The sequence below is a fragment of the Vipera ursinii genome (assembly GCF_947247035.1).
Source record: "Vipera ursinii genome assembly, chromosome: 3".
Classification (NCBI taxonomy): Eukaryota; Metazoa; Chordata; class Lepidosauria; order Squamata; family Viperidae; genus Vipera; species Vipera ursinii.
This window is the reverse complement of record NC_139516.1, coordinates 87,963,777-87,986,491: the sequence shown is the minus strand read 5'-3', so window position 1 is coordinate 87,986,491 and position 22,715 is coordinate 87,963,777. Positions and strand designations below refer to the sequence as shown.

The 22,715-nt window shown below is 38.9% G+C and overlaps 1 protein-coding gene across 1 annotated transcript in view; it reads right to left on the bottom strand.

The window, feature by feature from the left end:
* Positions 1-5,295: 5,295 nt before the first annotated feature.
* SLC30A7 (solute carrier family 30 member 7) overlaps positions 5,296-22,715 on the bottom strand; it is a 34,309-nt gene continuing 16,889 nt past the window's right edge. The window contains exons 8-11 of the mRNA XM_083358492.1: positions 21,830-21,965; positions 9,877-9,967; positions 8,922-9,071; positions 5,296-7,245 (exon numbers count right to left, since the gene is read on the bottom strand). Coding sequence (XP_083214618.1) covers positions 7,198-7,245; positions 8,922-9,071; positions 9,877-9,967; positions 21,830-21,965 — 425 coding nt within the window. The 3' untranslated portion in view covers positions 5,296-7,197. The remainder of the gene's footprint in view (positions 7,246-8,921; positions 9,072-9,876; positions 9,968-21,829; positions 21,966-22,715) is intronic.

Here is a 22,715-nt window from a genome sequence, read left to right as displayed (position 1 = left end):
CAGCCAATGGTTCATAATTCTCATGCAGCTCTCCTTGATTCCTTTTTTCTTTAAGCTCTTTTTACAGCATGTCCTTTCAAAAATGAAGAGGCTATGTCCTTCCAAATGAAATGGACTCAAAAAGATCTCTACTCTGCCTCTAGAGCAAGCAGGAGGTATCCATTTGCAACTATATATGATGTAGGAAATGGACCTTGGCAGTTGGTTCAATGTACTGTTTATATTGACGACTCCTTCTCTGTGCTGTTTTCCGGAGATTTAGAGGTTCCTCCAAAAGATTTTCAAGGGAGATTAAGGGATGCCATCTTTTCTGTGCCATTTCCATGAAGAGGTGCCTCAACACTGCCTTGAGTTTGTGCAGAAAGAGTGGGAAATAAATCTACCCAACCAACCTCACATTATCTCTGCATTTTTTTATTCACATATTGTGTTTTACTAATACATGGCTTAGCATGCTGTGCGAGACCAGCTGCTGTTGTGCATCAACCACAATGTACAGCTTATTAAGGTCTATGACACCTCTATCTTTTTTGCCAATTAGAAGAGAACTTAAGAATGCTCTAAAAACGTATTTCACTCCCAAGAACTACATAAACAATCCATGACCTTTTAAAAAAAAGTTTTATTGATAAGAAAAATTGATCCCAAATATCATGTCAAACATTTTTGCTGTTTCAATAAAGACTGTATTAAAGTAGAAGAAAATCCAATAAAATGTTCAATATTGCACTGACAGCAAATCAGACTGGCCGCTAGCTATATTATTTTCAAGTTTATGTCCAGTATATTATCTTCAGCTACCACTTTGAATTTATCGGTAACTAAATTCCTTAAATTGTACAAAACACCAGGGCTTTAGAAATTAAATAAAAGACATTTTCAGAAAGTAAGAGTTTCGCCATTTTCTCATGCAGAAGAATGTATGGCTAGGCCATAAATGCAATCTATAATCTTTAATTTAAATTGGGGCTTGGCAACAAGACACACCACCACTAAATAGTGGTTACTGATCTCAAAAGTTAAAAATAGGCAGCTGAAATCCTATTAAATCAGTGTTCTCAAGTCAGAATTTGGACTATTAGAAATTTATTTGACAGCTACAGGTTGCATAGTGATTCATGCTGCCTGAACAGACTGCAGACCCCTGCATATATATTTTTTTATTTATCAAATTTATTTGCTGCCCATCTTGTGGTTCAAGGCGACTGAGTGGCAAGTTTGGGGAATCGATATCATAGCAACCAGGCCTCAGTGAATGAAATCTGCAAAGAATGCTTTTAGTATTTCATTACAGTGAAACTTTCCCCTCAAGACAGTAGAATAAAAAGAGAAAAACCCATCTGTGCTAAAGCTTAGTCACAGGACTTCCGGTGGCTCCGCGGCGACGGAGACAGCCTTCCCGGGCTGCCCGCGGCTCAGCTGTTGTTTTTTCGCCCGAAACAGCGCCGATCAGCTGTTCGGGCGAATTTGAAGCCCCCTCCTCGGGAGAAGAGGAGGGGGCGAGCTCCCAGGTAGGGGTAGAGTTCTCCAGGGCCGCCTGAGCTTATGGCTTGGGCGGCTGAAGGATTGAACTCCCCCGTAGCCTGGGCTGCTCCCAGCTGGCCGGCGCCTCTGCTCCTGATTTCTTGGAGCAGAGCCAGGCGTCTGCGACCACCCCTGCCTGAAGGAATGACTATGGATTAAAGGAGCAGGCAGAGCGATACAAGAGGAAAAGGTGAAGAGGATTATTATATTTTACTCTCCAGCTTGATGGACTTTTTTGGATTATAAATCTGAAGTGAAAGTGCGTCACATTTGGTAAAAGATGGCGGCTAAACCACCCCCTAAAACTCTTCGGAGTGCTGGAACTTCTCCTGTGCAACAATCATTACTGCAGGCGCTGCATCCTCCTGATGTATTGACATCAAAGGACTTACAAGATGCTCTTGAAAAACACACCCAGGTAATTTTGGAATCAATTAATGATAGATTTGTACAGATGGAGGAGAAATTGGAGAAATTGGAGGAGAGAATGGAGGAGAGGATGGAACAGAAGTTCAGAGTGATGAAGGCAGACATCTTGTCTTCAGTGTGTAAAGTGGCTCGCTGTGTGGAAGAATTGGAGGAAAAGCTAGAAGATTTGACTCAAAAGAATGCTATATTAGAAGCAAAAGTATTGGAGAATGAAGATAAAGTGGAAAAAGAACTGAGTCTTGCTCAATATTACCAGATGCAGTTTGCCATTAGAGTTAGAGGCTTAAAGGAGAGTACCAAGGAAGATCTAAAGCAGCTGGTTTCTGAGGCTTTTGAAGTAGTGTTGAAACAGCCAGCATCTGAAATAAAAGGAGGCATGGATAAAGTGTTTCGTGTGAATTCATGGATTGCTAGACAGAGAAAGTTGCCTAGAGATGTGGTGGTATATTTTGCAAAAAGGGAAACTAGAGATGAAGTTATACGAGCTGCTTATGATACTAAAGTTGTGATTGCTAATCAAGAAGTTTTGGTCTTAAAAGAAATTCCTCCAAAGATTTTAAGGAGAAGGAAGGATTTTACATTTCTTGTGCAAGAGCTCAAGCAACGAGATATAAGGTTCAGATGGGAGATCCCAGTTGGGTTGATGGTGACGCACGAAGGTAAAAGGTACCGTCTGGTTACTGTGATGCAAGCGCGTGATTTCTATAATAATGTTTTAAATGCAACGCCATTAACACTTCTGGAAGCTGAAAAGGGATCTGGAGAAGGAGTGCATCAAGAGGTCGAAGGTGGTCAGATAGAAGACAACGGTGTTGGAGGAGATCAAGATACAACTTCGTCGGATGATTCTATAGAACAGAGGGTGACGCGTGCTGCTGCAAAACGATCTAAGAAGAGAAAATAGCAGGATTTGCAGAAGTCTATGGAATTTCTACGACGTATTTATAGTCAAGTATGGGAGGTGGGAAAAGATCTGGGTGTAGACGCAATATATTTTTTTATATGTGGTGGTTTTGTGGAAAGGGTGAGTTTTTTTGGATTAAAGTTTGGTGGAATATATAGAAGATTCCCAAATGGAGGTTAAAGTTTTGTTCGCAATCTTTTTTATTGTTTGGAATAATTATAGATGTGGTACTGGAAGAGGAACGGCCGATTACAGAAGAGTGGACTTTAAAGTTTTCTGATTTGGTTGAGGTGGCGAAGATTTTGGTTAATTTGAAAGATTATGTGTAAGAACGTTATATCATGGAATGGACAAAATGGATGGAGTCTATTTAGGACAAGTATAGGGTTGAGAAGTATTATATAGTATCTGAATAATTCTTTTTTCCTTTTTTTCTGTTTTTTTTTCTCTTTCTATTTTGGGGTTTTCTTTTCTTGTTTTTAATGTATATTTAATATTATTAAGGTTTGTTTTATCATATATAAGCTAGAAAGTGTTTTTTTTATTTTAGTTTTTTATATATATTTAATATTGCTAAGGTTTGTTTTATCCTATATAAGCTAGAGAGTGATGGATTTTAGAATTTATAGTTGTTAGTACATGGTTGCTTATGTTTGCTTTTCTTTTTTTTTATATATATATACCTTGTATTCAGCTCTGGGAAGTCGGGGGGGAGGAGGGGGGGAGGGGGGAGGTAGGGGGGGAGGAGGGAGGGAGGGAGGGGGGGAGGAGGGAGGGGGAAGGGGGGTTTTTTAAAGGAAAATTGTATTTTAAAACTTTTCAATAAAAAAAAATAAAGCTTAGTCACAGGTTCAAAGTAAATTTACTCATTAGTGTGAGACAACCCTTTTAAGGTTATAAAAAAAATTGCAAAAAGATCAGGTCAAAGTAGGAAGTAGTGGGAATTATAATGGAGGCGGGAAGCAGAACTCTGAGAAAAATGCATATTGAAGCACTTTCTGTGGCAAAATAAAAGCAGAATCAAGATTTAAACAATTTAGAACAAAACAGGATAATCTTCTAAACTGGACAAAGCATGGGTTTCATCTAAATCAGGGGTAGGCAACCTCGGCTCTTTTATGACTCCTGGACTTCAACACCCAGAATTCCTGAGTCAGCTGACTCAGGAATTCTGGGAGTTGAAGTCCGTGAGTCATAAAAGAGCCGAGGTTGCCTACCCCTGATCTAAATCATACCAACCATATTTGCAAAGAAATACTGCAGTTCTCCCCTGGAAAACATAATTAATTTCACTGGTTTCAGTCCCCCCCACCCAGAAAAACCAGCCCGTGATATTTCCACTGCCAGTCTCAATTTCTTCATCTGCCAACAATATTCATTTGATAAAGTGCAGCTAGCATCTCTTCTAAAAACTTTGGCCACAGTTAGACCAGTACTTTGTTTAGTAGCCAAGACTCTGAATAAAACTGCAAGTATTCATTTTTAGAAATGAAAAAGCACTGGGGGAAAAAAAACCAGGTTATTCAAGTCGCTGGTTCCATCTGTAGAAAATAATGTCCTAAGCTCTCAGCTACATTGGGCAGCCTACTTTCCCTCAAGTATTAAACACCTCCTAAGATTAAGCCTAATACTTTGAACTTAAAAAGTATAAAGAACACTTTTTCCTTCATATTATCTATCTGGAGCTTAGTGGGCAATGAACCTGTTCTACAAATCTCCTAAATTAAATGTCTTGTGATGACAGACCAAAATATACATTTGTTGAGGGAGTGAGCTCTCTGCTGCACTATATGGTTCCAAGACAACACATTCATTCAACGTACGTTATTTTGCCAAAAGTTAGATAAAAGCACGTTTCAGTGCCACATATTTGGCAAAAGTATAATTTAAAAATGCTTTGCTGTTTGAGATTTGGCTGAGAGAAGTCAGCAGCAATAAAGAGGACTACATCCTGCAAAAACAAAACAAAGAACATATTAACCCCACTAAAAAGGGTGAGCAGTTTCCAGCGTCTCTTATTTAAGGCACACCCAAGATTTAGAACGTGCCAACAAAAGCCACTGCAACAGTCATGTCAAAAGCATAAGCAAAATTTGGACAGATGCACAAATCATTGGAATAAGTTGATTTCCTTATTTGAAGAAGTGATTACAAGTATTCAACAACACGTTAACAACCTGTGTCAGCAAACCCTTTCTCTGAAAAAGATTCAGAGGCGATGGGGCTTCATATTAATCTACACAGAGCTAAATAATTACCTCCCTGGGAAAAAATAATATTTCTGCACCAAGTGAAAACAGCACAAACTTTCCCCCGGGGAAATCTGTTCCCATTGTCTTTTATGAATGAGGGAAATAAGAAAACAGAAATACACAAAACAGTTTTCATTGTGTCTTATGGAAAGGAAGGAGGCCCAATTACGCTACTGTGCAAAAATAATGAATCAAAACTTATATTAGGGTTTAAATTACAGGTTGCACAAAAATACATTTCTAACAGTAAGCAAAACAAAGCAGGGTTAGAAATTAAACAACCAGTAAAAGATTAAAAATAATAAAAAGTTATTCCCATAAAAACAGAAAATCCACACTACAGTTTTTTCCAATATAAAATTCAGGTCCATTTTATGTATTTCTGATGCCCAATACAATTTCATGCAAGCAATAAAAAAAACAATTGTATTTTTAAAAAAACATTTCTGACCATGAGTAAATGCTAGCCTTCATTTTTCTAGGCAAGCTCATCTTGCTTGCATCACACAGTTTTATTACAATTGTCTTAAAAAGTATAGTGATTTCTGTTGATTTGACAAATAATGAATTGGGGCTTTCCATATTAACTTAAAAGGGAGACTAGCTTCTGATCAACTTCACTTCCAACATTAGGAACAGCAAAATGCATATGTAGCATTCTATCCAAATAAAACCTTTAAATATTACACTTGCACAGTGGGATGTATAGACAGAAGACGTACTACCTAGACATGTTCCTGTGAAGTTTTGAAAGAACTTTAATTATGATGGAGAATAGCAGCACAGACAATATTGGCAGAGCCAGTCACTGAATAATTAAGTGCTAGAAAATGCTGCTGTAAGATATATAGGTCCTACAAGAAACTGATGAAAAAAAACCTCTTTGAATATGGGGTTTGATTTAGGAAAACTCCTTATATTCAGTTAAAATCTGAATGTTAAAACCTAAGTCAATGCAGATACTGGTGAAATTGCCAGAAGAATATCCTGGATTCACATTCGTAAGAGGGTCAAATAATTTGTTAAGTAAACATACAGAATACAAAATAAAATCATGTATTGTCTGTTGGCTAATATAAAAAAACACCTTCTATCAAAATAAATGTATCCAACATAAAGGGTTCAGAAAGGAAATGGTAATGCAAGAAGAGGCAAATCCATAACCTTCCTTTTGAGCATTTCATAAAGGTTAAATTTAAAAAACCCTAATTATTTACTGCAAGACTTGGCCATGATGAAAACAATTAAAAGACATCAGATGGGAGGAAGACATTCTTGCAAGATATCCTTTTGCACACTGGCTACATGCAGTAACACCCAATTACTGTCAGGATGCTGCAGAATTAGCAGCCAAGATTTTAATTCACGGTGATGAAACATTCTGCAAGTGCGTTTCGCGTATCCATTTTAACTTTGTATTTGAAAACTGAAGAGTCGTCTCCCGGAGAAACTTTAAAATGTAACATTAACAGGGAATCCATCATCTCTGTATTCAATTACACATTTACAGCACACCAATTGCAAGCAAAAACTTTTACTGGTACAAGTCACAGCCATAAAAATTAATAAAAATCCCCAATGTTTCCTATCTGTGCTGACAGATACTTTGATAAAAAAAGGCACTCTGAAAACCCAATATGGTTTGGTTCATTAAGTTTGCAAAGTACAAACAGTCTCATAAACAGTTATGCTGTAGAATGTCAACCACTGTGACATTACACCCCAAAGTAATTTCTGCTTAATTTCTCCCTCTCTGCAATAATACCGGTTCTGTGGGAACAAGAAATCTCTGCCAGAGCAGCAATTTTACAGAAAGCACAGTCAATGATTGCAACCACACATCTGTATTGGTAAGTCTGCTGTCGGCAGGAACAAACTTGGCAAAGAATCCACAAAGTTTTGGGGCTCCTGTAAGTCAATCCCAGATCATTCAAGATGAGGCCTCTTTTCGTTTTCTCTTCTGCTAATCAAACGGCAGGAGACTTTGCTGGGAAACGGAGATCAGGAGTTTCAATTCCAAAGGAAGAACAAAGTCTTAAAATGACAGTACTAGAACGCTTTGGTCCAAAGAGGAGATGAAGAGGTTCGCTACATAGTGGCAAAGTCAATTTGTACGTACAGTTGCCTCACTCCAGCCTGCAAACACAAGGAAGAAAAGGCACATATATGAATAGAATAGAGCTGGAAGATACCTTGGAGGTCTTCTAGTCCAGCCCCCTGCTCAAGTAGGAGAACCTGTAACATCTCAGACAAGTGACTGTCTAGCGCCTCTTCTTAAAAATCTCCAGGGATGGAACACCCACGATTTCTGGAGTCAAGCTGTTCCACTGGTTAATTGTCCTCACTGTCAGGAAGTTTCTCCTTAATTCCAGGTTGCTTCTCTCTTTGATCAGTTTCCAATGAGAACAAGTGAATCACATTTCCAATGCAGGGATGTCCAACCTTAGCAACATAATGGCTTGTGGACTTCAACTCCCAGCATGGCTGGCTGGGAATTTTGAGAATTCCAATCCACAAGTCATAAAGTTGCCAAGGTTGGACATCCCTGCTATAAAGCCACTCAATGTGATCTGTCATGGAAGTGACTGGCAAATCATCGGAGGTCTGCTCTGTTTGGGAAAACAACCATTGTAGACCAATGGTTGAGATGTAGGATCAAAGAGGCCCAGGTTCAATTTGCCAGAGATCACTGCATGACTGTGGGTCAGTTACTCTCTCATCCCAACTCTCCAAATACTGTTTCCAATAGAAAAGCGGATATAAATTCAATAAACATGACCACTACTATGCATGAACAGTTCCAATTAATAAGATGGCACCATAGCGAGCTCTTAATTTCATTATTCCTTGGTCTTACGATCATAAAAACAAATCAATTTTTCTGGTTCAAAATATTTTCTTGGCAACCTTTGCAACTTTATGACTTGTAGACTTGAATTTTGTGGTGTGCAACACTTAATGTAATGAAAATGAGAATAGCCAATATGTAAGACTTTTATGATCCACAAAGAAAAATTTAAAAAATACACATACAATTGACACAATAAACATCACCGGACTGACTCTATTTTAAAGTTCAGAATCTCACAGATTTACACTGTGTGCACAATTATTAGGCAAGTAAGTATTTTGACCATATCAGCATTTTCATGCATAGTTTCCACCTCCAAGCTGTATAAACTTGAATGCTTAGTGGATATAAGCACCGATGTGTATTTGTGTAATGAGGGAGGGTGTGGCCTAACGAGATCAACACCCTATATCAAGGTGTGCATAATTATTAGGCAGCTTCTTTACGTCAGGCAAAATGGGCCAAAAAAGAGATTTAACTGACTCTGAAAAGTCAAACATTGTAAAAAGTCTTTCAGAGGGATCCTTGAAATTGCTAAGACATTGGGGCATGATTACAGAACTATCAAATGTTTTGTTGCAAATAGTCAACAGCGTCGCAAGAAACGTGTCAAGAAAAAAAGATGCACATTAACTGCCAAAGATTTGAGAAGAATCAAATGTGAAGCTACCAGGAACCCAGAACAAAAGAGGCAAATTTACTCCCTGTGAAGTGATCCACAGACCAAAACTCAACAGAAAAGTTATATTTGTAAAGCTAAACAGCATCTATCTAGAAATAAGTGTAAATAGAATTTAATACAGAATTTAAATTCATAAATAAGGCTTCTTGCAAATCCTGAACTTTATATCCCAACTTTATTTTTAACAGGTTAAAAACTGTTATACCTTAATGAAATTTTCCTCAGTTGCTAAAAGCAGGATCGTAACTTATAACTTAGGTATACAAATGCAAATTTTACCTGAGTAAAAATGTTGTGAGTTTGGCTTAATATCCACTTTGCATCAGCATCTGGAGCTACAAACAGTTTCAAAGTCCCTATGTAAACATCAGTACAAAGAGTCCAGAAATGAGGATCGTGCAAATTGTAAACTCCTTGCAATTGTTGAACCTAAAATACAGAATTTAGTATTTTAGTCTTTCCTGCTTTTTAACAGAGTGGTTTATAAGAACCAATTAATCCCAACCCTGAATAATTCTATGTACTCTGTTACATAATAAGCAAAATGAATTCCCTCAAAAAATGTCCAATTATTATTTTTTTCCTTTAAGACCAAATATAGTAAGTCAGTCTCAGTCTAATTTTGAAGACAGGGTTTCTTTTCCCAATTTCTGTTCCTGAAAAAAAAAAGTTTCCTTCAAGCTATTAAGTACACTATTAAAATCCCAGGTTATTAAAACAATCATAAAACCAGCTTTGCACAAAATCCTAAACAAAACTTATGTTCATTCTCACATTAACCCCAGAATAAACACATTGCATTAAGGCTTAAAAACTATACAGTATGAGGAACAGGGTTATAACTTAACAATCTTAACTGATAATAATGTTTTTAACATAATTTGCCTTCAGATGTTTTAGACCACCTGCCAAGGTCCAAAAGACATCTGCAAGTATCACGTTGCGGAAAACTGTATTGGCGTACAAAATTGAAAGTTAGTCTGGTCATTAATGTTACTTGTTTGTTGATTCTTTCTACAATTATGAGAATGAGGTTTCAATTTGTATAGAATGAAAATTGCCCACTTTTACAAATTTGTTTCATCAGATAAGAATTGTTAATTTTAGGGTTTATTCATTTACTAAGAGAATTGAATATGTTTTCCTGGAGGACAGGTGTTCTCCAGATGTTAAACATCTGCTGCTGCTCTATTTGAGGTGTGTATTGCAAACCAATCAAAATACTATAACTTACCCGTTGATAGCACTGAGGCAAAGCACTGTCTAGAGAAGGAGGCGTTCGCTGCATCAAAATTCCAATGGATTCTCTCAGGAGTGGAACAACACTAGAAATATTATTTAAAGTTATCTGATAGATAGATATATAGACAGACAGATGAATACAACATACTGGAATTAGGTTCATTCTGATGAAGAGATATTCTTAGTTAACAACAGTCGGGAGTGCTGGGATTGTAGTCGGTAAGCAATGTGGTCACAACATCTTGCTTTACGACTGCATCATTTATCAACATAAATTCCACTTACAATTGTAGTTATATTTGAGGACCACCTCTTTTCAAAACATTATGCTAAAACTGAATTGCCCAAATGTAATCATTGTTGATTAATTTACATATCCTAAATAGCCATCCCCCCCCTCTCTCTCTCAAATTTATTAACTAGGGTTATTTCTCATGGGGAAAAAAGAGGATTGAGACTACTATTCAACAATGTACAATTCTATTTTGACTCAGGTGCTTGACAAAAATGGCAACACAGATAGAAAAAAGAAATACGATGGCTCTGTAGGGTCAGTTACAATGATAGCTAAAACAACTCTCAAAATAGAGAATATATACATTATTAAAAAAGGATACTTGCTTCTGTTTCTGGTTTAGAAAAAGTTTTATTTATAATCCAAAATAAATAAGGAAAGGGGTGCAAGTAGGGGACAACACAAGGAGAAAGATCACAGAACGAAATTAATAGGTACATGTTCAGCCATAATTAAATGACTTGTCTAAAACAGCCATCTCTGCATTTCTTGAAATAAGGGAATCCAGGGATTTTAGCAGAGCTCAAGCAGGAAGCATTTGGAAACAATTTAAAGGCTCCATTCAACAACGGTAAAATAAGCATATTGAGGTATCAGAGGAGACCCACAATTCCCATGACAAATGATTTAGAATCACAGATCATATACAGCTGCACTGCTCAGAATACTGAGAATTTTAAGTCCCTAATATCAGGAATACTGACCTCACCACAGTTATCTGTGGAGTGTGGATGTACAACACAACACACATTATGTTCTTATGCTAACTTCACTACTTATGTACCTGTGTACGATATCACATTGCAAATACAAAACGATTGTGCTGTCACATCATGATGCACATTTTGTCAATTTGGTACTATTACGATTAGGATCAAATGCCGTGACTTCGCAATAGTATTTATTACATTTGGAATATTATCAGGAATCTTCAGAGGTCTGGTTTGGAATTTTTTAATAACACCATAAAATGGATGAAAAGTCTATGTAGTTTCCTATCCAGATTAAGCACTTCATTACTAGCTTTAATCCCACTTTAGGACCATCAGAAATATAAAGGTAAAATAAGGCTTAAATAATATCCAGGGGGAAGAAAGTGAATTAGAGACAAAGCTCTTAGGCAGAAAAGTTATACCTTCAAATTTTTCAAATTCTCCATATATCTCGTAATACCTTCTTTTCAAAAGGCTGGTATATGCACAGAATTAGAAAATTATGCTGTAAACATTATTCACATGATAATTTCCCACTACAAGCTTGTCCATAATGGAAATTAACCATTCAACATCAGCATTATTGCGCTATTAGCTGTGTATACTTTCTCTGTGGGAAAAGTGATAAATGAATATTTAACACCAATAAAGGCCTCAGAATTCTATAAGGCTAAGAGATTATTGATTGCCAGCCAACCAAGTGATTTTCCACAACTATCAGAACAGAGAAGGACCTTAATCCAAATAGCCTAATCTATTTACGGCTACCATGGCATGGACACGAAGGCAAGTAAGTACTCTTTGAAAAGAAAAGAAAATTTAGTTTCCCTAGAGCCAGATGGTTAATGGGAGGTTTAGTGGGATCCAAGAGAGGGTAGAATTTTTATTTTTATTTTTAATCCCATTTATATCCCGCCCTTCTCCGAAGACTCAGGGCGGCTTACAATCTAAAGCACAAATCAATGTGCTTAGCAGTTAGAATTACCCTCTGCAGTAAATTATTTTATTCTTCGTTTTAATAATATTTCAAGACTTTAAAAGCAGAGCCATACAAGAAGACTTAAAGTGAAGTTCAGCTGAAACATGTGGAAAAAGTGAATCAGAGCAATTATTCCTTTAGAAACAAAGAACTGCAAAATCAATTCTAAACCTCTTTATCTAGATGATCTCATAAGCCTTTTGAGGTCATTTAGATCATGGGTGCTGCAAGTCTTGATATGTCCTAGAAGGACCTATCCAGATGTAAAGAATTTTACTTTCAGAAAGTGCATAGATAGCCCATCTGCAATGCTTAACAAAGACTCCTTTGTTATTTCTGCATACAACATTTTTAACAACAACTGTAAGCAATCTGGTTGTAGTTTTCCCACATTTGGCACTTGCAAATAACAGTCTGGTGGTTATACTGCTTATTAATATATGACTGCATTGGGAAAGTTATATTAGATGCTATTTTGGCTTATATATTTAAACAACTGATAATATTGTGGATATTGTGGTATAACTGTTTATACTACTCGTATGCTTGACCTTGGCTGATCTTGAAAAGCAAAGAAAGGCTGGATCTAGTTTAGGACTGAATGAGAGACATCAGAAAATGTCCATAATTATAGTTAGATTGGGATGTCAAAAAAGCATCCCATAAGGAGGTAATGGTAAACCACTTCCATATAGGAAAAGTATTTAGGCATGGCCATGAAGTCACAATCAACCCCCCTCCTCTTGGGAGATTTTATTTTTCCTGAGTTTAAAATATTATTTTCATATATCAAAGGTATTATTTGTATTGCTGCTCTATGTTTTTGGAGTTAATTGGTTCCAAGCTGTGTGTTACCTGGATCTCCAACATAATAGTTACAGAAATCTCCCTTGTCCATCTGATTTTATTTTGCTCTGGATTCTTTTTATTTTCAACAAGAAGGAAGCTCACAAAGCGAAGGGTGAGCTTTAGTGCTTAGCATAATCTTTATTCCCAGAGTGTCCCTGGGCCTTTCACGGACACTCATAGAAGACAAAAATGATAAGGGTTACAATGGAGTGCTGACTGTGTATGCCCACTACCCAGAAAAAGAAAGCATCCTGAAAGGGTAGATCAGGGTTAGGCAACCTTGGCTCTTTTATGACTCGTGGACTTCAACTCCCAGAATTCCTGAGCCAGGCTGGGAGTTGAAGTCCACGAGTCATAAAAGAGCCAAGGTTGCCTACCCCTGGGATAGATGAAGTAGAGTGAACCTACTAAAGTTGCCTTTGATTTCAAAGGTGTTTTGTAATGCCCATTCAGAGCAGCCGTTTTGTTCACATGCAAGCTCCCACCTAAAAGAATATCTAGAAGATGCTCTCAAAATTCCAAATATGCTCACAAGTCCAAAGTGGAGAATACTTTCATTTAATAAAGATCCGAGAAATATTCCTGTCCTGTGTAGCTATCCTTACCCTATGAGCTGCTTGAAGCACATGTGTGCAGAAAAGCAGTGTACAAATTAAAACAATATGACTCAACGGAGAGGTAAACTGCAGGAATCCTTGAATTATTTTACTACTGTGATTAAAATGCAAATGAAAGAAAAATAGTGGCTTTCCTCAAGTCACAAGCAGTTTGCACGATAAGGAGAGATGTTCCACCATATTCAGCCCAATAAAGGAAATAATTCAGCACATTAAATCTAATGTGAAATAACTGTAACAATATCTAAAGAATAAAGTAAGTGGGTGAGGAGGTCCATCCTTAATCCTTATACTTTGTGCCTATCCTTTTTTACTCTGGTCCTATTCAGTGGAACAAAGCACTATAGGAAAAGGAAAAATTGCCTGCATGCCTTGAAGCATCTTACCAACCAAACTAATGGGACTAATTTCACCTCAGAATGTGGAAAAATGTGTGTGTGTGTGGAGAGAGAGAGAGAGAGAGAGAGAGAGAGAGAGAGAGAGAGAGAGAGAGAGAGAGAGAGAGAGAGAGAGAGAGAATGTGTGTAACATGGGGACATGCTACTGATTACTCCAGAAGTTTGGGAGTTTTTTCATGGAAAACGTAGACTGTTAAATAAAGGTTCTTGAAAGCTCTTCCATTTCTAAAGTCACATTTAAAAATTGTAAAAAAAATATTTTTTAAAAAAATAGTCCTGAGAATACTGTAAAACTGCAAATCTGAGATAGTAGATACTTGTAATTTCTCTTTGTAATTATTTGTTGTTCATCCAAATCAAAGTAAACAATACCACGATAAATATTTTACCCTATTAGGAATATTTCTTAAGAGCTATGCATGTTCATTTCAGGGACTTTATTTTGAATTATTAAGTTTTTAAAGTTTAATGGGCCACTTAATGTGGACCAAGGCAATAAAAGAAAGAAATGTTTGACACAACATTGTTATAGTGCTATATTTTTTTGGCATGTATTGCCAAAAACTGATATTTGCTTGCAGTTTTCGACAAAAAACACCCACTGGCTAAAATACGTTGCTTTAATGACTGCTGCATTTTATGACCGCCACAAAAATAAGTCACAAAATCGGGCATGGTCACATGGTGACCCACTTAACAACTGCCACAACTCAGGACTGTAATTTCAGGCTCAATTACAGTTATATGTTAAGGTTTACCTGAATTAAAACGTAGTATGTAGGGTAAATTCAATGCATAGTCGTCAGGCTAAGCCCAAGAATGACAAACAGCAACCCAGTCAGATTTCAGTTTTTTATTTGTTTACACCGGGGGTCTTCAAACGTGGCCCTTTTATGACTTGTGGACTTCAACTCCCAGAATTCCTCGGCCAGCATGCCTGGCCGAGGAATTCTGGGAATTGAAGTCCACAAATCATAAAAGGGCCATGTTTGAAGACCCCTGGTTTACACGCAGTAGAAAAGAATCTTGCCAGACTAAACCCGCACTACTCTCACTGTAATGGATGGCTATCCTTACTCTCTTGCTCGGTCTCCTATCTTGCCTCTTGGTCGTGCTGCCTTTTGTCTCACTCTCTTTTTTGGAAATGTTGCTCCCACCTTCCTAAAAAACTGCCCCTTCACTGAAATCCCATCACACCAGCTCCCCCTCGGTGGGCACCATCTCTCACAATAGCACTTTAGTTCTAACAGAACAAAGCACACACTATCTCTGTCAAGGAAAGGAAGACATTATCATGGCAGGATTGGTATAACGTGCTAAGCTAAAATCAAAAGCACATGTGATGCCTTAGACCAGGGGTAGGCAACCTTGGCTCTTTTATAACTCGTGGACTTCAACTCCCAGAATTCCTGAGCCAGCATGGCTCAGCTTGGAAACCTCTCTCTTTCCCCTCAGCATGGCTGGCTCAGGAACTCTGGGAGTTGAAGTCCATGAGTCATAAAAGAGCCAAGGTTGCCTACCCCTAGCTTAGAATGATATATGAACCAAATCTTTGCATGATGTATACCTGCATGTTTGTTCAGGTAGTCATAGTTTGGCACCGAACTAAGCAGCCACAGTACACTCTCACAGATCCCATAAGCAGCCCTCCCTCCAAAACTGCAGCCATGAGCAACTACATTAATACAGCTTTCCTGTGAGTTTTCCCACTGCAGATCTTCACCCGTAAGGATATAATGGAATAGAGTTGCCATATTTACATCACTTCATGGCATGTAGCATACAGTTATATGCCTAATTCTGCTGTTATAGGCACTAATGTATCACAGCAAATATATCTGGAATGTATTAATGTAAATTCAGACCCAGATCAAAAAAGTGGAGAATGTGGAAAAGAATGAGCCATTACTTCCAAACCAAAGATGGAAATTTAACTTGACCAATTTACATGGCACGGATTTTTTTTAAAGAAAACAATCTCTTCTGATTACGCAGGAAAAACCACCATTCTACTGTATTAAAAACAGGCCTCAGTTAAACTTCAAAATAATTTCCTTTCAAGCTAGTTCATTCCACCACTGAATAAATACATGAAAACAACTGCATGTTTCTAACAGGAAAATTAAATTTACTCTAAAGTGAAACACTGAGTTTAGGCAAATTGGCATTCGGAATCAAGTGTCCTATGAACCACAACTTCCATCACTGCATGCTCTTTACAAATTCCTTTTCTGTGATGGACATTATTTTTAATCAAAAAGATTGATTTTTAAAAGTTTTGTTGCAAGAAGTGAACTAGTACTGAATTCTAGGCAGAGTTATTGCCCATTTTATGTTGTTAAAATGACAGGACAGCTTGACTAGAATTCTTAATCAGTTAATCAAGATTTAAAAAGTATGCCTATGTCAATATGAACCCTACAAAAGCAATATAAGAACTAGGACACATCTTTAGAAAATTGAATAAAAACATTTTCTAACACTTGAGTCCCAAATCAATGTATTTTTATGTGCTTCTGGTTACTACCTTTCTATCATATTTTCAAATAAAAAGAACAAGTGAAACACAATATGAATCCTTATACTTCCCAGGCACAGCTATCACAAATAAATACATTTATTTTAAATTGCAATGGCAGATACTATTTTGCCAGATGAACACCAAGGGATGTAACCCTATCAAGTTTCATTTTCAGAAAAGAGAAATCTTCTATAGAATAAGATAATAGAAAGTTTTCCAGTTTATACCGTGGTGAATGAAACTATTACACTTCAGACTTTCAGAAAAGATAAATGTAAAAAATAGGAAAGACATTCTGTGCCAGCTTCCAAAACAATATTTTACTACCTCCTATGAAACAACGTATACTCCCTTCTTGCAACATATACTCCCTTCTTGCCATAGAACAGTGATGGTGAACCTTTTAGAGACCGAATGCCCAAACCTCCCCCCTGCCCTCAGGGCCACCTACCGCCTCTGTGGCTCACCACAGCAGATCGCCCAGGTGGTCCAGCAGTTACATGGTGGCCACACCCTCTGCCCGCGCCCTGCATCATCTGCGCATGATGGGAGCACAAGGGCGGAGTCTTGTCCCTGCTGCCCGGCTGCCATGTCCTTGGCTGCGCTGTTCCACGCGGGCTGCTCCCAGGGGCCACTCTCCTCCGGGGGGCTGCTGGGGAGGAGGGGGCCGCAGGGAGAGGCAGGGCTGGGGCAACGGCGCACATACCCACAGAGAGGGCTCTGAGTGCCCCGCTCTGGTACACGTGCCATAGGTTCTCCACCTCTGCCATAGAAGGTCCACAAATATATGTTGTTAAGTCATTCAAAGCATAATCTATCACTTCAGCTAGACATGGGACAACAAAACATAGACAGTGATGGTAAGGCACTTGTATATCTGAAATTTTAGTCTTGGATCCAATTGGGCTAGTTCTCCTGACAGTTGACATTCTGTCATCCAAACTGATCTTATTTATACAGGTAGTCCTTGACTTACAACAGTTCATTTAGTGACTGTTCAAAGGTACAACAGCACTGAAAAAAGTGACTTATGACCATTTTTTACACTTACGACCACTGCAGCATCCACATGGTCACATGATCAAAATTTGGATGCTTGGCTACGGACTCATATTTATGACGGTTGCAGATCACATGATCCTGTGATCAACTTTTGTGACCTTCTGACAAGCAAAGTCAACGGAGAAGCTAGATTCACTTAACCACTGTGTAACTGAACAAAGGCAGTAATTCACTTAACAATTGTGGCAAAAAAGGTCGTAAAATGGGGCAAAGCTCACTTAACAACTCTCTCGCTTAGCAACAGCAATGTTGGACTCAATTGTGGTTGTAAGTTGAGGACTACCTGTGTACTTCCCCCCCCTCTCTCTCTCTCACACACACACATGCAGTGCAAACGGAAGTGATGAACCTAATGATCTGGCATAAAAACTGTGTCCTACAGTAGATTGAGTGTGTTGTCCATAAAGCGGCTTTCCAATCAAGGTGTCAACCAGATGTGTGGGCTTCAATTTCCAGAATAGTCTGGATGCTGACTAGAGCAGACATGTCAAACACAAGGCCCGGGGGCCAGATCCGGCCCGCAAAGTGGTTTCATGTGGCCCCTGAAGCCATCCTGGAAACAATGAGGGAACGGTCCCTGCTGCCTTGGCCCTGGCCCAGAGACCCTCCTTCTGCCAGAGACCCCCAGATCTGTCCCACTCCTGCCCAGGCCCCCACAGGCACCCTTGATGCCAATGATGTAGAACTGGCCATGCCCACCCAGTAGGCCATACACACTCCAGCTGCACCCACCCAGTAGGCCGCGCCCACCCTGGCCATACCCACCAGGCCCCCCGAGGGCAACCACAATGCTGATGTGGCCCTCAATGAAATTGAGTTTGACACCCCTGGACTAGAGCATCTAGACTATGGAAGGCTGGACTATATTATGTCATTCAAATTGTTGGCCAGGAAACTAATAGGTAAAAGCTAATTTTACTCATAATATCTAGTATTTTTCCCAAAACTAGTGTGTCAAGTAGTGATTTATCACAAGACAAGGTGGCAAGATATTTTAACTTTTGCTCATTCTGGTTCTTTGGTTATCTTTTGCTAATAGTGAATCCTGGATGTGCAAAAGATAAAATACGGTAATTCTCATTAGTTTTTGCATCTGAAAAGGTTTTTGCTATCACCGTGACCATAGGAACAGGAAATTTCACTAAAGATAAAAAAGAGAACTAGTGTGGTGGTTAAAGTACTGAACCAAGCACAGGCAGTCACAGTTCAAGTCTCCCCTCAGCCATGAAGGCTCACTGGATGACTTTGGGCCTGTCATTGTCTCTCAACTCAACCTACTCACAGGACGGCCTTGTAGGATAAAATAGAAGAGAAGGCACTATATACATTGACTCAGCCTCTGAACAAAAGCTGCAGCAGAAAACTAAGAGTCATAAGCACATGATTTTGAGTTTGAGAAGTATCCTTTGGATTTAATTTGGATGCCCAACTTTAAATTCAACCATTTTTTAAAATGCTGATGCAATAGTGTATAGAGAATGTAATTATTTTTAATTTTTTTCAATCAATTCTCTACATGTGCTTGCTGACATATATGTTTTCACCTGAAGTATCCTTCTAAAGAAATCCTCATATTCAATTACCATGAATGCTTAGTTCAGCACCACAATCTCTCTACTTACTCATTTATGCCATTAATCTACCTTCTTTCTAATTTGCAAAAGCAAATGCAGTATGTTTAGCAGTATGCATGTGTGGTTCACCAGTTTGCAGTCTGATGTTTACACCAAATGGAATTTATGATCTAGCAAATGTTGAGCCTCTATTTTACAGCCTGGAAATGCTCTGCTGGAGAAACAGAGTGATCTCACTGTTCTCAGTGTTAAACTGTAATAATGAACAGTTTAAACCAATCCCTGTTATCAAAATACAGGAAGTCTGCAGAGTCAAAGCATAATGGTAATTAAGTTGAAGGCCAGTTCACCCAAACTTTGTTTAAACAGATGGGCTAATGCAATACAATGTTCTTTGTGCAATACACAAAAAATATGCAAGCCCAAGACTTATTCCTCTGCTCAGGGTCTTTTCAGAATCAGACCACATGGAAATGGGCTATATATTTCTTCTTGAAGCTGAATTTAAAAGAAGTAGGGGTTCTTTTCACAAGCTAGACAGAATTTTTAGTCTTACTTGCAACATCTTTCTCTTCAAAAGCTTGGAAGCGTTAGCAATGTTAACTAGAAATTGGAAGAGAGGGGCTGCCTCTCTCGTCTCAGCGCCCATTTTCTCGGCGGAGACTTCTTTCGGGGGATCCAGCCTCTGCCGCCCCTTTCTCTCAGCTGCCCAGCTGAGAGAAGGGGGTGACAGAGGCTGGATCCCCCGAAAGAAGTCTCCGCTGAGACGAGAGAATGAGGCGGTGGAGCGCTCCGCCAAGTATGGGGCAGTGGAGGCTTGCTGCCCATTCTTTCGGTGGAGACTTCTTTCGGGGGATCCAGCCTCTGCCACGCCGCACCGCGCCAACAGCAAGCCACCCCATTCTCTCGGCGGAGCGCTCCACTGCCCCATTCTCTCAGCGGTTTGCTGCCCCATTCTCTCGTCTCGGCAGAGCCCAGCTGAGAAAAGGGGGCGACAGAGGCTGGATCCCCCAAAAGAAGTCTCCACCGAGATGAGAGAACGGGGTGGCAAGCCGCCGAGAGAATGGGGCGGTGGAGTGCTCCGCCGAGAGAATGGGGCGGCTTGCTGTTTTCTCGGTGCAGCATGGCAGAGGCTGGATCTCCCGAAAGACGTCTCTGCTGAGATGAGAGAACGGGGTGGCAAGCTGCCGAGAGAATGGGGCGGTGGAGCGCTCCGCTGAGAGAATGGGGTGGTGGAGGCTTGCCGCCCATTCTCTCGCCAGAGACTTCTTTCGCGAGATCCAGCCTCTGCCTTGCTGCACTGAGAGAACAGCAAACCGCCCCATTCTCTCGGCGGAGCACTCCACCGCCCCATTCTCTCCGTGGCTTGCCACCCTGTTCTCTCATCTCAGCAGAGACGTCTTTCGGGGGATCCAGCCTCCAGCTGCTGCATTTCCCAGCCTCGGCTTATACTTGAGTCAATAACTTTTTCCAGTTTTTTGGGGTAAAATTAGGGGGTCTCGGCTTATACTCGAGTCGGCTTATACTCAAGTATATACGTAATATAATTTTACAGCTCTTTTGTTATTGGATAACATGGCCTATTAGCTTATTTCAATAAAAAATAATTACAGAATGAGAAATGGAAGTAGCTATTTAAAAAATGTGAATCGAGATTTCAGGAATTAGGCAAAAGTATACTTCCCATTGAAAACATGATTTGCATATGATTTTCTTTTGGTAATTCCAAGCAGCTTTATAAAGATGTAAGGTTCTACTATTACCTTATTCAGTGGTGGGATTCAAACATGTGAACAACCAGTTCTCTGTGTGGATGCCGCTTCCAGAAGTCCATTCTGGGCCCAGGTAACAAAAAATTAGCTACCAGTTCTGCCGAAGTGCTGCAAACCGGCTGAATCCCACCACTGACCTTACTTAATATAAGTATTTTTAAAAAATATAATAAGAAAAAATATTTATTTCTTGCCCAGCCTTAAATCCAATGCAATCATAATGGGTAGCTGTTTCACAACTAGTGTAGCCAAAGCCATTATTAGTAGTCCGAAGAGCTGAATTATTCTCCAAAAAAAGAAAACTTAAAATTGTACCAATAAATTAACAAACCCATATATAAACTGTTATTTATATTTTATAGGATCACCATCAAAAATAGTATAATTGTAACTTGCCTTTAAAAGGCAGTCAAGACATAATATGTACATTAATCCTAAATGACAAAAATAAATTGCATTGGCCTACCAAAAAAACTTTTGGCAAATTTGTATTTCAGAACTAAACCAGAAGCTTTTCATTTTAAAATTAAATATATTGTATCCATGTAGAATACTTAAAAATTATGTTGCCTTGCCAAAAATGTCATTATTACTGACATACAACAATGAAGTGTTAAAGCAACCAAATGTCTTGAAATCCCAGATTAAAATCTCTCCCAAAATAGGGATGGCCCTGCCCATTTTTGAATGTCAGCACTTGATATGCATGATAAATCTACTGCTGTCCTTGCCAGATTATTGAATGATTTTTGTACCTATGAGATCACCTCTACTGTTTCTTTGATTGAACACAACGCTACATAAACACAACGCTACATAAACACAAATTCTGTATAGAAAGTGACCTCATACTAAAGCAAATGTATTATGTATATCTTTATGTAGCACCTGGAAAATTAAAGGCAAACTACGCACTGAATCTGAGATCATTCTGGTTCTTTTAGTAATGCAACAAATGCACGTAACTCAGTTGTGACTCAGGCACTTGACAGAAATAAAAATACCGATAGGGAAAAAAAATACTGATGATTCTTTAAAACAAGCTTGGTTACAACAGTAATTAAAACAGAATTGTTATAGCTGGAACAAGTGATAACAAGGCCAGTGGTATTTGTTACAGTTCTAAACGCTGTGATTCTAAACCTTTACTGCTTAAAATGCTTACCTTACTCCAATAAGCAGAGCTATAAGCATCGAACAGATTGGATCAGCAATCATCAAACCGTAGTTCTGCATCAGTATTGCAGATATGATTACACCAACACTTCCAAGGGTATCAGCAACAATGTGCAAAAATACACCTGCAAGAAAATAAATATTGAGTAAAAGGTATCAATTTTTTTCCAAGATCAAATTTTCAAAGACACTTTAAATAAAGGGCCAGAGGATAACAGTACTGTACACCAGAGGCCCCCAACCTTTTGGGCACCAAGGACCGGTTCCGTGGTTTTTCCATGGACCAGAGGGGACGTGATTGTGCATGCTGTCGGCATTCTGTGGATGGCGCTTCACTTATTTGCACGGCCCAGTTTTTGGCATGCCGCAGCCCGGTTCTGGTCCACGGACTGGGAGTTGGGGATGCCTGCTGTACACCGTCATTTACTTAATACACATTAACAATATTCCTCATATAACTAGTATCTGACTATTTGTCCCTTTTCTATTGCATTTTCAGCACAACAACCACACAATCTGCAGTGCACTCCTCCAAAAAATTTATTTGCAGTACCACAAAGAAAGAAAACTTCCTTTTGGCAAAGGATTGCTGGGTTTTTGTTTGATTTTGGTTTTTTTGAATTAGCCTGGCAAAGAAGCTTTGCCAGTTTTCATATCCCCTTGTGCACTTCAGGTGTTGGATTTTTGCCCGTCTGTCAACACATTCTTTTGCCAGATGAATTGCAATATTTAAGTTCTTATACGGTATAATTTGCAGATTTGAGGAAGTTTCAAAGCCAATGGATTCCCCCTCCCAAAAAAATGTTTAACAATTGTCTTAAAGTAAGGCATACAGTTGCTCTCCCTAGTGATAAACTGAAGTCAAAAATGCTATT